This window comes from Columba livia, chromosome W, assembly GCF_036013475.1.
Source record: "Columba livia isolate bColLiv1 breed racing homer chromosome W, bColLiv1.pat.W.v2, whole genome shotgun sequence".
NCBI lineage: Eukaryota > Metazoa > Chordata > Aves > Columbiformes > Columbidae > Columba > Columba livia.
Genome location: NC_088641.1, coordinates 4,570,770 through 4,587,096, shown reverse-complemented (window position 1 = coordinate 4,587,096; position 16,327 = coordinate 4,570,770). Strand labels below are relative to the sequence as shown.

The 16,327-nt window shown below is 42.0% G+C and overlaps 1 protein-coding gene across 8 annotated transcripts in view; it reads right to left on the bottom strand.

The window, feature by feature from the left end:
- Nucleotides 1–16,327, bottom strand: part of LOC135577058 (vasculin-like) — an 82,033-nt gene that overhangs the window by 28,818 nt on the left and 36,888 nt on the right. For all 8 annotated transcript variants that reach the window (XM_065044711.1, XM_065044706.1, XM_065044712.1 and 5 more), the window contains exon 4: nucleotides 4,229–4,345. In XM_065044711.1, the coding sequence (XP_064900783.1) occupies nucleotides 4,229–4,288 (60 nt within the window). In that variant the 5' untranslated portion in view covers nucleotides 4,289–4,345. The remainder of the gene's footprint in view (nucleotides 1–4,228; nucleotides 4,346–16,327) is intronic.

Below are 16,327 nucleotides of genomic sequence, written 5' to 3'. Positions count from 1 at the left end.
CATTTACATACAACAACCTTCTAATATTGCCTTTGGAGTTTAACTTACTCTTGTTTTTTGTATGAACTTTGAAGAACAATCACATTTTTACAAACTATAACTGACAATGCTTTGTATATTTTGTTTGAGTTGTACTTGACATAATGCATCTTCAGTCTCTAAATTGCATGCAGAGATCATGCAGTATGCATTTTTCCGACATGATGGAGTTATCAATCTATCAAGTCTCTTGTGGCAAAGACAACAGTAATCTTTGTAATCAGCAGGAAATCAAGTGGCAATTTCTGGAAGCTGAGAAATTATATGACTTGATTCAACCAGCCAAGAAATAAAACAACACAGATTTGTGTTGATGTATAAGAAGTCTTGTTGCTTAACATGAAGTAATAGTAAGCTTTCAAAAACTACTGAGTTTGCCAGTCTAATTTGATAGATGGACCACTCGGTGGATAAGGAATTGGCTGGATGGTCGTACTCAAAGAGTTGCAGTCAACGGCTCAATGTCCAAGTGGAGATCAGTGACTAGTGGTGTTCCTCAGGGGTCGGTATTGGGACCAGCGCTGTGTAACATCTTTGTTGGCAACATGGACAGTAGGGTTGAGTGCACCTCCAGCAAGTTTGCCAACAACACCAAGCTGTGTGGTGCAGTCAACATGCTGGAGGGAAGGGATGCCATCCAGAGGGACCTTGACAGGTTTGAGAGGTGGGCCTGTGTGAACCTCATGAAGTTCAACAAGGCCAAGTGCAAGGTCCTGCACATGGATCAGGGCAATCCCAAGCACAAATACAGGCTGGGTGGAGGATAATGGACTGAGAGCAGCCCTGAGGAGAAGGACTTGGGGATGTTGGATGACAAAAAGCTAAACATGAGCCAGCAATGTGCACTTGCAGCCCAAAAAGCCAACCATATCCTGGGATGCATCAAAAGAAGCATAGCCAGCAGGTCAAGGGTGGCGATTCCCCTCTACTCCACTCTCATGAGACCCCACCTGGAGTACTGCGTTCAGCTCTGGGGCCCCCAAGAGAAGGACATGGACCTGTTGGAGCAAGTCCAGAGAAGGGCCATGAAGATGATCAGAGGGTTGGAGCAAATCTCCTATGAAGACAGGCTGAGAGAGTTGGGGTTGTTCTGCCTGGGGGAGAGAAAACTCTCGGGAGACCTTTTAGCATCCTTCCAGTACCATAAGGGGACCTACAAGAAAGCTGGAGAGAGACTTTTTACAAGGGCATGTAGTGATGGGACAAGGGGCAATGGCTTTAAACTGAAAGAGGGTAGATTTAGATTAGATATAAGGAAGAAATTCTTCACCATGAGGGTGGTGAGGCACTGGAACAGGCTGCCCAGAGAAGTTCTGGATGCCCCATGCCTGGAAGTGTTCAAGGCCAGGTCGGATGGGGCTTTGAGCAACCTGGTCTAGTGGAAGGTGTCCCTGCCCACAGCAGGGGGGTTAGAACTAGATGATCTTTAAGGTCCCTTCCAACCCAAACCATTCTATGATTCCATGATCTGCAATCTCCCCATATATATTTTACAGCAATCCTTTCTGATAAATTTCATCCATATCACACAATGACTTCACTATTCACAATACTTCCCCATTTCTACCTTCTCAACTGCAATACTGCACTGATGCAAATATATTAGTTTCAGACCTGAACTAAAGCTACAGAGCAATGGATACCCAGCTATCTCAGTAGACTTTGCTATATTAGTGACAGGGAGATGATATAAAAGCTTATCCTTAAGAGGAAATCATCAGCAATAGGTGAGGGGTTTTTTTGTTTGTGTTTGTTTGTTTTGGTTTGGGGTTTTTTTTGTTTGTTTTACAAAGAAATTTTTTACAATGAGGGTGGTAAAATACTGGAACAGGTTGCCCAGAGAGGTTGTAGATGCCCCATCCCTGGAAACATTCAAAGCCAGGCTGGACAGGGATATAAGCAACCTGATCTGGTTGAAGATGTCCCTGCTCATTGCAGGGGGTTTGGACTAGATGACCTTTGAAGGTCCCTTCCAACCCAAACTATTCTATGATTCTATGAGATGGATTTTGGTCAAGCTGTAATCTGTATAAATCACATTAAGAAAACTCATTCACAATCCCAGTTTCCTGGCATCAGGTTTTTCTAATGCTATGTAAGGGAAAGCCTCGGCCACCCAGGATCAAGGAGGAAACCAAACTCATAAAGATGTGATTCCTAAAAGCACCTCTTTCAGGGAAATAAAAACTGACTGGGCAGAGTTCAGTTTCTCCTTCTCAAGTCTAAATGTTGTTGATACCATAGCCTTATCCCAGCTCCATTCTGCATGAAACATGAGACACCTTGCCTTCCTTACCCCATTCTTCCTTTTCATCTCCATCCCTCTTACCTGCTCTTCTCTTCAGCTGCTTTGCTGAGATATGTGAAGCAGAAATAAACATCTGTTCTAGGAAACAGATAGGAAAGGAAGCAGGGGGGCACAACATTTGAGACATGTCTTGTAGAGGAATGACAGGATAAGCCTTATTCTGTAAACTAGGAATTACTACACACCAGGTAGAACCGAAAAGACTTATCAGGTGTTTAATATCCAAATGTGCTCTTATATATGCTGATCATTGAGGGAGGAGGTAACACAATGAAATAAGCTGCATTTCAAACAATGAAGCACAAAGACTATAATGGAGAAAGCATATAACTACAGAGTTTTTGGAAGAGATGAAAGAAAGTCTATCTAAACTCCTTGAGGGAAAGACTCATGGTAGAGAACAGGATCCACAACATATGCTTGCAATGAAATTTCCCACAATTCATGTATGAGGTGACAAATACGACCCACACCCCAGATATATTAGAGTAGTACTGGAACTTATGTTTATCCTGCTATATTGACATTTTAAGTATGCAGGTAAAACTCTTCCAGCAGATACTTGATATACATGGAGAAAGATTGTTTTGCAGTTGTGACAACATATTAAACTAAGCTCTGATTACTTTTCTGATTGAAAAAGTATTAAAATTGAAAAAAGCAGATCAAGAGAGTTGAATATCTCAGATATCAAGTAGAGTGAAAACAAACAGATTGCAGGAACCAATCTGGAACAGATAGGCCTGATGTTCCCAGAACAGCAACTGACAGTTGCTGATAGACTATACTAAAAACACAGAAGCTAGCTAGATCAGTGTAAAAGAAAGATGAATAGAGCAATATAATAAATAAGGACATTCAATGACCTGACTTAAAAAATGCATGTGTGTATGCGTGTGTGTGTAGACATATATAAGTAAAGCAATGGGAATACAACTAATACTGACAGCTGACTGTGCATTTAACAATAGCATGAGCTTATTTCCATAAGTTTATAAAGGTTAAACATTTTCCATGGACATAAAACATAGCAAGAAATTCACATAAATACATTAAAGCAAGACAATGCCACTCTCACAGTTGCAGATATGGATATTGCATTCAAAAGATAATGAAGACAACAGGTCTACAAACAGGAAAATAAAACATGACAAGAGTTTGAAATATCCAGTGCTGCCTGTTTCTGCATTCATACAAGTCACAAAAGAGCAGATAGGAGGATAGCAGGATAGGACAGAAAAAAAGAAACATTTATATGAGACAGACATATTCAAGACTTCCTACAATACTTACAAATCCTAATGATTCAGAAATTGCTATTTCTTGTTTCCATGCTGTCCCATTGTATAAAGTAACAGTAGTCTAGATGAAAAGAATGCACAACTATTTGCCACACACTACCAGTAGCAACAAGCATCCCATCAGCAACTGAAGAGCCATTTCAGGAATATTTCAAAAGCATTTTTTTAAATCACTTGGATGACAGAATAACACTTCTGTAAAATGTATAGGACACAGAACAAAATCACAGGCAAGAACATTAAGCACATGCCTCTGTCTCGGTTCTTCTAGCACAAAATACTATAATTCATTTCAAACTCCTGATGAAGGAAATCAATCCAACAACAGCTCTGACAATGTGTCCAGGCACATACTTCTTCGCATGAACTCAGATGCTCAAGCAAAAACCCCTACCAGAGGTAGGAGCTTGACAACCAAAGTCCAACTATTTAAATCATGACAGCAAGACTTGCTAGATATCATGTTATCACCCTTCACATATTCATAAAGTGATTTGTATTTTTACTGTGATTGAAGTTATGACATCTAGACTTCTCAAATAATTAGACTGCCTGTTCAAAAGAACAGCAAAGAACATACCTTTGTTGATGGAGGAGTAGGAAAATTAAGCCAGGCTGGAGCAAAGTCATGCTGCGCCATTTAGGTCCAGTCTCTCCAAATCACTGAAACAAGGCTTCAGCACCTCATGGCAAGTCCCTGTAATTGTAAAAAACAATACATTAGTGCTTTTCAGATGATTATCTTACAAGAGGATCACACTTGTGGTGTACTGATCACTATTTCCCTTCTGTTTTCTGGTATTATTTTCTCACACAGATCTGGTTTTAGAATCTAAGCTTCATCTCATTTATATCATCACATCTGCACTTTTATTACCAAAGTGTCACACTAATCAAATATATCACAGGTATCATGAAAATACAACTGTGACATTCACTCCTTTGTATCCTCTTATAAATGGGATGTGTAAGGTCTGATTGGAAAGCTGTGGCAAAATTAGCTTGTTGAAATATTTTCCTGTACTATCTCGAATAGATTGCAGGAGCTATTTCATTACCTTCCTAGAAGCAGCTGATTTTTCAAATTAGTACCTAAAAGTCAATCTTAGAGGGCATATTAAAGTTGCTTAATAAAAGACTAGATGCTCAGGACCACCACAAGCCCCATATTTTCTCTACATTTAATGGAAACAGTGCTTACATGTCCAGAAATACTGTCAAAATCCAGTAAAATTCTCTAGTATGAAAATGGGCAAGAAAAGACAAAGGCTTAAGATAAAACCCAAGAGTACTTTTTCTATCCCATACTCTCTCCACAGGTGGGAAAATATCTCTCGGTAAGCAAGAGAATGCAAGAAAATGCAAATTATATTACCTGAAGCTGAAAAATAGCACAGAAAGCAAAGAAATGGATGAAACTGTCTGAATTACAAGGCTATGTGAATCATCACAGAATCACAGAATGTTAGGGATTGGAAGGTGTGGAGGGGTTTTGATAGATAAAGATTTGTTGCTGAATTAGTCAGGCTCAAAGGAATCTCAAGGCCTCTTAGAGAAGCTGAGAACAGAATCTGCTGTGAGAGAGAGGGGCATTCCTCAATCACCAGGGTCCTGGCGTGGCGTGAATCATCGGACGTATCATCAGTGAGACTCCAGCGCATGGACAGCCCACGATACTCATTTAGCGAATCCATGCTTGGAGCGTGGACGCGTGATTAGAATATAGTTACGTATATAAGGAGACTTGTTTCTGTAATAAATGGCTTTAGCGTGATTCACATTGAATCGACTTGTTTTGCTGAGTCCCTATTTCGTTCCTACAAATGGTGACCCCGACGTGATACTCTGAACTGCGTACCACCGAGGTCGGGGAAAAGCCTGGAGCGGCCCAGCCGGATGCGGATCAGCTGGACTGAAGACCGGGCGGAGGCGTACGGACGTTCCGCATTTTTTTTTTAAGAAGTCACCGTAAAGGGTGAGTGGCTGGAAGTGGGAGGAGGGAAGAGTGAAGTTATGGGGCAAAATATATCCTCTGAGGAAGAAGCCATAGTTAAACTCCTCCTGCATATTCTCTCTATGAAGGGACTTAAATATGAAGAAAGTAACATCCGTAGACTGTTGGTTTGGTGTAGAACTAACGGCTACCCGATAGAAGCTGAAAAAGCTTTAAAAATTGAACTTTGGGACGATATAGGGCAGAAGTTATGGGATAAGGTTAGCGATGGAGATAAAAAAGCTAAATCACTAGCAACTACTTGGAAGCTTATATTGTCCACTTTAAAAGAACTTAAGGCCGAACGGGCTGCGGTTACTGGAATTTTTACAGCGTTACAGCCTGATAAGAACTCTAAAAATAACTGTGAAGCTTACCCAGTTCGTGTCTTTGATCCCCTTCCTGCCCCAACCCCTGTTGCACCACCGATGATACAGCAGTCTGGGGCGGGGGGAGGAAAATCACTTGGCAGATGGGCCCCCATACCATCACACAACCCTGAAGAGACTAAGCAGTTCAAGGAACTGGAGTCAGATAATTTGTCAAAAGAACTGGTGAAAGCTGAGAATGCTAAAGTCGTAAATAAGTCTAATATCAGTCCTTTTACTGATTCCTGTCCGCCTTTACCGCCTTCTATCCCTCTAACTCCTACGCCGGAGGAGAAGCAGTCGCAGAAAAAAAACTGGACTAAAGAACTGTGTGAAAAATCAGATCAGCTATTAGCGAGTGAATCCAACAGTCAGCAACGCGGTCATGCTGATCGTGACGGGAAAGGGGATTCATTGAAAGGGGCAGGTATCCCACAACTCCTGGAAGAGACACTAATTGACACACCACAGCTACAGACACGACAAGTTTCTGAAATCCTGAGGCAGTCAACAGATCTTGCATATCTAGCTATAAGAGAGGTGTCTGAAAGCAACAAAGCAGCCAAATCATTTGCAACTATTGATCACGGTCCCAATAAAAATTACACGCAATTGACTGACCACCTTCAAGAGGTCATCAGTAAGCAGGTCGAAAACTTAGAAGCTAAGGAAGCACTAGTGTTGAGATTAGCAGTAGAGAATGCTAATGTTTGCTATCAACATGTTATTTGCAAGTTTTACAGTACATATTATGTGCTCCTGTGTATTGCCGTAAAACCTTCTCCCCACTTTTCCCATTCACGCTGTTCTCTGTGCCTCCCCACCCCCCCCCCCCACCTTCCCCCTGCCTCCCCATCCCTCCCTCCCACTTCTCAAGGTTTTTACTTGCAATATGGGGTCAGGAATAATTGTTTTCAGTTGTGTTCCTAAAAAATCAGTATTGGGAGGTGTTTTACAACTTAGGAAAGCACTCGGAATTATAAGGAAGGAAGATCTTGTTAAATATTGAAATCAGTGTTAGCTGCTGTATAAGTTAAATGATTGGGAAAAGTGTCCGGAGAATAGAATCTTGTTACGATTAATGTTGTTTTTGAGGCCAGAAGAGCAGGACGAAACAAATCTCTACAAGAAATCATTAAATCATTTCAGAGAGTTTTACAGGTGGGGCAATTTGAACTTCAACAAGCTGAGAGAGTTAACTGATAACACGCAGGTCACAGTAAACTTGCTGAAGTCTGCAGGATGCTTTCCTTATTAACCTGTTTTCTTTGTGGGTATCTGTTTAAGTATGTTGCAATTTTGGTAGGTCTGTGCTATATGGTACGATAAGTTCCCAGACTGTTAAATCATGAGAATCGGTTGACTCAAAAGGTGCGTTTTGTGATAGTACAAAAGATCATATACTGCAACTCAATACTGCACAGAAGAGGCAGTCTAGGAAGTTCCTAGAGTGTATAGGGGACAATTTCCTTCATCAGCTGGTAAATGAGCCCACCAGGGGCAAGACCCCGCTAGACCTACTGTTTACAAACAGAGAAGGGCTGGCGGGAGATGTAGTGGTTGGAGGCCGCCTGGGGCATAGCGACCATGAAATAATAGAATTTTCAATACTCAGAGATGCAGGGAGAACCATTAACAAAACCTCTACGCTGGACTTCCGGAGGGCAGATTTTTGCCTATTCAGAAGTCTAGTTCAGAGCATACCCTGGGAAACAATGCTTAAAAACAAGGGGGCCCAGGAGGGTTGGACATGCTTCAAACAGGTGGTTTTGAGTGCACAGGAACAGGCTATACCAGTGTGCCGAAAGGCTAGCCGGCGGGGAAGACAACCGGCTTGGCTAAACAGGGAGATTCTGAATGAAATCAGAAATAAAAAGAGAGTTTACTGACTGTGGAAAAAAGGCCTGGCTACTTATGAAGAATTTATGGAAATAGCTAGATCATGCAGAAAAAAAATCAGGGAAACAAAAGTGCAATTTGAAGTTAACTTGGCCAATTCTGTCAGGGATAATAAAAAGTCCTTCTTCAAATATGTTAATAACAAAAGGAGGGGCAAGGAAAACCTCCATTCTCTGTTGGACTCTGAGGGAAATATAGTTAACAAAGATGAGGAGAAAGCTGAGGTACTTAATACCTACTTTGCCTCAGTTTTTACCAGTAAGACAGGTGGCCCTCAGGACAACTCATCTCTGGAGGTGGTTGACAGAGATAGGAAGCCAAATAGGCCCCTTGTATTCCAGGAGGAAATAGTTGGTGACTTACTGAGCCATCTGGATCCTCACAAGTCTATGGGACCAGATGGGATCCATCCTAGGGTGATGAGGGAGCTAGCAGAAGAACTTGCCAAGCCGCTCTCCATCATCTTCCAATAGTCCTGGCTCACTGGGGAGGTCCCATATGATTGGAAATTGGCCAATGTTACCCCAGTCCACAAAAAGGGCTGCAAAGCTGACCCTGGCAACTACAGGCCTGTCAGCCTGACCTCGGTGCCTGGCAGGGTTATGGAGCAGATCATCCTGAAGGCAATCACACAGCACCTTCAGGATGGACAAGGGATCAGACCCAGCCAGCATGGGTTTAGGAGGGGCAGGTCCTGTCTGACCAACCTGATCTCCTTTTATGATCAGGTGACTCACCTGGTGGATGAGGGGAAAGCCGTGGATGTGGTCTATCTGGAATTCAGCAAGGCCTTTGACACTGTCTCCCATAATATACTCCTGCAAAAGCTGGTAGCCCATGGCTTGGACAAGTGTACTCTACGCTGGGTTAAGAACTGGCTGGAGGGCCGAGCCCAGAGAGTGCTGGTGAATGGGGCTGCATCCAGCTGGCGGCCACTCACTAGTGGTGTTCCCCAGGGGTAAGTGTTGGGTCCAGTCCTGTTTAACATCTTTATTGACGATTTAGATGAGGGGATTGAGACCATCATCAGCAAATTTGTTGATGACACCAAGTTGGGAGGGAGTGTCGACCTGCTGGAGGGCAGGAGGGCTCTGCAGAGGGATCTGGATAGACTGGAAAAATGGGCTGATTCCAATGGGATGAAGTTCAATAAGGCCAAGTGCCGGGTACTGCACTTTGGTCACAACAACCCCCCGCAGCGCTACAGGCTGGGCACAGAGTGGCTGGAGAGCAGTCAGACAGAAAGGGACCTGGGGGTACTAATTGACAGGAAGCTCAACATGAGCCATCAGTGTGCCCAGGTGGCCAAGAAGGCCAACGGTATCCTGTCCTGTATCAAAAATAGCGTGGTCAGCAGGACAAGGGAAGTGATCCTTCCCCTGTACTCTGCATTGATGAGGCCACACCTGGAGTATTGTGTTCAGTTCTGGGCCCCTCAGTTCAGGAAAGACATTGAAGTGCTGGAGCGGGTCCAGAGAAGAGCAACACAACTGGTGAAGGGACTTGAACATAAGACCTATGAGGAGAGGCTGAGGGAGCTGGGGTTGTTTAGTCTAGAGAAGAGGAGGCTTAGAGGTGACTTCATCACTCTCTGTAACTACCTGAAGGGAAGTTATAGCCAGGTGGGGATTGGTCTCTTCTCCCAGGCAGTTAGCAATAGGACAAGGGGGCACGGGCTTAAACTCTGCCAGGGGAAATTTAGGCTGGATATTAGCAAGAAATTCTTAACAGAGAGAGTGGTCAGGCATTGGAATGGCCTGCCCAGGGAGGTGGTGGACTCGCCGTCCCTGGAGGTTTTTAAACTGAGATTGGACATGGCACTTAGTGCCATGATCTAGTAAACGGACTAGAGTTGGACCAAGGGATGGACTCGATGATCTCTGAGGTCTTTTCCAACCCAGTTGATTCTGTGATTCTGTGATCATGAGTAATTTAGTTCCTTACTGCGTGAACGTGATGTTAAGATTTTCTGTGTAGCAGCTGTTATATTTTTTTCTAGCGTACTAGCTTTATTCCAATATCCAATATGCGCAACTCTGTGACAGGCTGTCTCTCATCTCGGTGCACTAAATTTGGCCTTTCTGTATGCACATCAAGTAAAGAATCCTCGTTTTAGAATAACAGTTGTAGCACACCAGATGAGACACTAATAAAAGCCTTGCCCAGCGCAGCTCGCTGTGGCGGGGGGGGGGGGGGCGGGTGCCGATGGGGGTCCAGCGCGCACTGACTTTTTTTGTCAGGGAGACCCAGAGGTACCTCCACCTGGCTGAGCAGCAGGCAGTTCAAAGGTGCAATGCAAAAATTGAGATATTGTCTTAAATTAGTGTGACTGTGATCCATCTGCATATTTGAACTAGGTATTTGGTTTTCACATCTGAGCTCAGTATTTTAGTTTGCATATTCATATTTGGTACCAAAAGAATCTTGTTTGGGAGATAATTACAAAATGTGAACCAGTTCCACTGCTAAAATTCCACCTTGCTCCCCCTTAGGATGCATCCTTATACATTAGAGTAGTTGCTTATATTGTTAGAAAAGCATTTAAATTGTTAAAATGCTATGATAGCTGTGAATTTAGAAGAGGTTGTATTTAAAAGTTGCTAGAATATTAACTGATTTAGATCTAGGAAAATAGAATGATGGATTTATGTTTGCTATACTGGTTTATACTGTTTTTTGACATCTCTAAATTGTAAAAGGTAAATGGAGCTAAGGAATGTAACTATTGCTGAGCTACTTGAAATTGCATATAAAGTGTATTATGGCTGGAATGAAATGGGAAAACAAAAGACCAAAACATGCCAGGCCTGTGTGCAGCTCATTGTAACTGAGAAGTTTCCCAGAGCCTCCTACTTCGTACCAGCCAGTATGCCAGCTGCGTGACCTTGGTTATATCTACACTGCAAAGAAAGAAAAAACAACTGGAAAAACCTGGCTGCCCTCTTTTAAAGCAGTGAAAGGGGGGTTCTCTCTCCCCCCACTGCAGCGATGTAATACTGAATGGAGCAGTCCGAGGGTGAAGTTTAAAGGCATCCTTAGCAGACCCATAGTTCTAATGAAACTGGAAAATCAAACCAAAAATTTGTTGATAGACTTATTCTGTGGTAATTAGTTGTAAGAGACTTCTTAGTAAATTCACCATGCTAGTTTTTGAGGTCATGGGAGAGAATGAAAGAAAGGCCGCTTTTTGAGACCAATAGAATGCCCAATTTGGAACAAAGTTTTAATACATGAATTCTTATAGTTGCCAGTAAGTCCTATACCTCTCTTAGGTTAAGATTTGTTAAGTAAATTGTAAGCTCAAATAACGTTTTCTGAGTATTCTGTTTAGTTGCATGGCCTACAGGAAGCTGCTGGGATGGTGCAGATCCGCTTGCTGCAAGTGAGAAATCTCCAAGGAAATTTCAAATGCTGTATTTCCACTAGTATTAACAGCCAATGTTTCAATAACGCAAATACTACACTGAGAAATCTGAAACAGGACTTCGATCCGGTAAGGGAAAACAATATCCAATAAATATGACAGCCAAAATGGAGTTGGAAACTTTGAGGAATGAATTTATGACAACTTTACAGGCTGACTGCATTCGATTGGACTTGCCGATTTGTCTATGAAACAACCTGTGGCTATTGTGGGACAGTATGATGAGAATGCTAACAGACTAATATACCAGTTGTCACTCTAATCAAGAAAATGCAGGGTATGAATTTAAGTCTTAATAGGCCATGATCCTTTTGTCATATATGTACCATTTGTGAAATTGAATTCTGATTTTTTTTTATTATTTGTAATCTATGTCTTTGTAAATTGCACTAGCTGGTTTTCTTAACAGCACAGCTTTTGACATGCCTAAATGAGAATTGATGCAGAACCTGCAAGTCTTTAACATCAGGTCATAGGCCATACTTGTATTTGGTCTGATCCTACATACTTGCAAAGTTTTTGTTGATGGTTCTGGGAAGTCTCATAAAGCTGTAGTGGTTTGGTGTGAAGATAACAATTGGCATCATTCTGTAAAAATTATTGAAGGTTCAACCCAATTAGCAGAACTTGGCACAGCTTTACATTACTTAGAGCTTTTTAAGGAGGAACCTCTAAATTTGATTTGTGACTTTGAGTACGTAGTGAAGATCTAACACACGTATCTGGTTCTGAACCTTTTTTGTTTGTTTGTTTGTTTAAAAGCGGGGGAAGTAGGGGAAACACCACAAAACCAATTGTCAAAAGCATTGTATGTGATGAAATACTTTGCAAGTATGACCCAAAACCATGCTAAATCAGAAAGAACCTACATTAGTTATGGTCAAATCACTAGTCAATGAAAAAGGCCTCATCAATTGATAACCTGGGGATGTCGGGGATTGGCTCAAGGAGCACAGACATGAGTCCACCAAGCAACTGTACGAGCAGAGCCCATTTTAGTTGACATAAGTAGGCCTTAGTTAGCTTGTCTATTAGGCCGTGGGAAAGGGGGGAATGGAAAAGTACTAACTAAGGCAGGGTTAGGATATTTTTGAAGAGATAAGAGTCAGAAGAATGTGGGATGCGCATAGCTAGCTAAACCCAAGTAGGTGGAGTAAGTAAATGTGCTTAGCCTATTAGATAGAGACAAGTATGCATAATTATGGTATTTGGTATAAATGCACGCTATCTCGGGCAATAAAGTTGAAGTATGCTTTATCACTCATATTGAGTCGGCTGCATTTCTTCCTCCGTCCGCTCGGGTCTGGAACTCTGATGGGATTTCTCTCTGCAATTGGCGCCCGAACCGGGGATCCGAAGCGGCGGATAGAAGCAAAAGGCGCCGGGAGAGCAGCGACCGGCGGGCAAGAGCGACCGAACACTGTGCTGCGGTGTGTCGTCTCCGAAGCCTGAACCGACTGAAGTTCGCCAGTGCTGGGCTACAGGAAACAAGGGCTGCAAGAGGTCTCTTAATTTAGCAAGAGGTACCGTACTAAAGTGATGAATAACGGAGAAATAGATTAAAAATGATGAATAACGGAGAAATAGATAACAGAGAAACGGATTAAAAGTGATAGATAACAGAGAAACGGATTAAAAGTGATAAATAACGAAGAAACGGATTAAAATGATGAATAACAGAGAAATGGATTTAGAAGTAGCCCTAGATTTATTACAAAGCTTTTTAGAAAAGCGAGGGGTTAATCATAGTTGCGTTAAACAGCTAGCTGGTCTAGTAGCAACGGGGAAAACTAAGGGGTGTTTTCAGGATCCTGATTTATTGTTTGATGAAGGAGAGTGGAGGAAATTGGGGGACGTGTTGTGGGATATGGTCATAGACGAGGATAAAACAGCTAAGAAACTGATGAAACCGTGGAGGGAAGTAATTAATAATATTAAGCGTCATAAAGTGGAAAAGAATTTAGCCGCGGTAGCTTCACAGAAACTCGGCAAAATGGAGCCTTCCGCTCCGCCGATGGAAACGGGCATATCTGCGTTATCAGCGAAGAACCTTAAAAGACTATTAACTTGGTGCAGAGGCAATAGGTATCCTGCTGACCTGTCAGAAGTTTTTCAAATAGAGACTTGGAAAAAGATGGGAACTGTGTTGTGGAAGGCAATTAGTCACCGCGAAAGATATATTCTCGGCCTTGTAACCATCTGGAAACTGATAAATACTACAGTGAAGCAATTAAAACCTGAAAAGACTGTTACGAGCATTAGTGACTCAAAACTTGAACTTTGGGACAGTATAGAGCAGAAATTATGGGATAAAGTCAGCAATGGAGATACAGAAGCTAAATCATTAGTAACTACATGGAAGCTTGAACGGTCTGCTGCTGCCGGAATTTTTGCAGCGTTGCAGCCTGATAAGTATCCTGAAAGTTGCGGTGAAATTCACCCGGTTTGTGTCTGCGATACCCTCCCTATGCAATCCCCTGCTGTGCTTTCGGCACCCCCGATGGTTCAGCAGTCTGGGGCGGGGGGAGGAACAATGCCAAACGGTTAGCCTCCTGTACCATCATCTAACCCTGGTGAGAACAGCAAGTCCAGAGGATTGGTGTCAGACAACTTACTCAAAGAACCTGTGAAAGCTGAGAATGCTAAAGTCGTAAACAAGTGTGCTATCAGTCCTTTTACCAATTTTACCAATCTGCTTTTCCTGCATTTTAACCCTCTAACTTCCACAAGAGAACAGAAGAAGTCACTGAAAATAGAACTGGACAACAGAACTGTGTGACAGATTAGATCAGCTAACAGCAAGTGAATCTGACAGTCGGCAATGTGGTCATGATAATCGTGACGGGAAAGGGGGTGCTTCTGGGGACTCAGGGTATAAAACTTAGAAGTTAAGGAAGCACTGGTTTTGGAATTGGCAGTAGAGAATGCTAATGTTTGCTATCAACATGTTATTTGCGAGTTTTACAGTGCATATTATGTGCTGCTGTTTATTGCCTCTCTGAAAGTCAAGCAGCTTGTCAGGAATGTGAGTTAATTGTTTTACTGGTTGTTGTTAGAATTGTTTCTTTGTGGTATAAGTGCACCGTAAAACTTTCTCTCCACTTTTCCCACTCACGCTGCAAGCAGCCCTGTGCTTTTCCATGGGGTCAGAAATTACTGTTTTCAGTCGTGTTCATAAAAAATCGGTATTGGGAGGTGTTTCAAAACATAGGGAAGCACTTGGAAATATGAGGAAAGAAGATCTTGTAAAATATTGTAATTAATGGTGGCTGCTGTATAAGTTAAATGATTGGGAAAAGTGTCCGGGGAATAGAATCTTGAAGTATAACACCTTATTGCAATTAATGTTGTTTTTAGGGTGAGAAGAGTAAGACAAAATAAATCCCTACAAGAGATCATTAAATCATTTCAGACAGCTGAGAGAGAGTTAACTGATAACACGCAGGTCACAGTAAACTTGCCGAAGTCTGCACAATGTTTTCCTTATTAGCCTGTTTTCTTTGTGGGTATCTGTTTAAGCATGTTGCAATTTTGGTAGGTCTTTGTTATATGGTACAGTAAGTTCACAGACTGTTAAATCATGAGAATCGGGTGACTCAAAAGGTGCGTTTTGTGATAGTACAAAAGATCATGAGTAATTTAGTTCCTTACTGCGTGAATGTGATGTTAAGATTTTATGTGTAGTAGCTGTTATATTTTTTCCTAGAGTACTAGCTTTATTCCAATATCCAGACTTGCGCAACTCTGTGACAGGCTGTCTCTCATCTCGGTGCACTAAATTTGGCCTTTTTGTATGCACATCAAGTGAAGAATCATGGTTTTAGAATAACAGTTGTAGCACACCAGATGAGACACTCAAAAAAAAAAAAAAAAAAAGCCTTGCCCAGTCCAGCTTGCTGCGGGGGGGGGGGGGCGGATGCCAAATGGGCCTCCAGCGCGCACTGACCCATTTTGTCAGGGAGACCCAGAGGTACCTCCACCTGGCTGAGCAGTGAGCAGTTCAAGGTGCAATGCAAAAAATTGAGATATTGTCTTAAATTGGTGTAAGTGTGATCCATCTGCTTATTTGAACTTGGTATATGGTTTTCATATCTGAGCTCAGTATTTTAGTTTGTGTATTCATATTCGGTACCAAAAGAATCTTGTTTGGGGAGATAATTACAAAATGGGAACCGGTTCCACTGCTAAAATTCCACCTTGCTCCCCCTTAGGATGCATCCTTACACATTAAAGTAATCGCTTATATTGTTAGAAAAGCATTTAAATTGTTAAAATACTATGATAGATGTGAACTTGGGGTATTGTATGAAGTTATGAAGTTGTATTTAAAGGTTGCTGGAATGTGAACTGATTTGGATCTAGGACAATAGAATAATGGATTTATGTTTATTATACTGGTTTATACTGTTTTTTGACATCTCTAAATTGTAAAAGGTAAATGGAGCTAAGGAATTTGACTATTGCTGAGCTACTTGAAATTGCATATAAAGTGTATTATGGCTGGAATGAAATGGGAAAACAAAAGAGCAAAATATCCCAGGCCTGTGTGCAGCTCATTGTAACTGAGAAGTTTCCCAGAGCCTCCTACTTCGTACCCGCCAGTGTGCCAGCTGCGTGACCTTGGTTATATCTACACTGCACAGAAAGAAAAAACAACTGGAAAAACCTGGCTGCCCGCTTTTAAAGCAGTGAAAGGGGGGTTCTCTCTCCCCCCACTGCAGCGATGTAATACTGAATGGAGCAGTCCGAGGGTGAAGTTTAAAGGCATCCTGAGCAGACCCGTACTTCTAATGAAACTGGACAATTAAACCAAAAATTTGTTGACAGACTTATCCTATGGTAATTAATTGTATGAGACTTCTTAGTAAATTCACCATGCTAGTTTTTGAGGACATGGGAGACAACGAAAGAAAGGCCGTTTTTTGAGACAAACGAAATGCCAGATTTGGAACAAAGTTTTAATACATGAATTCTTGTATTTGCCTAAAAGTCCTA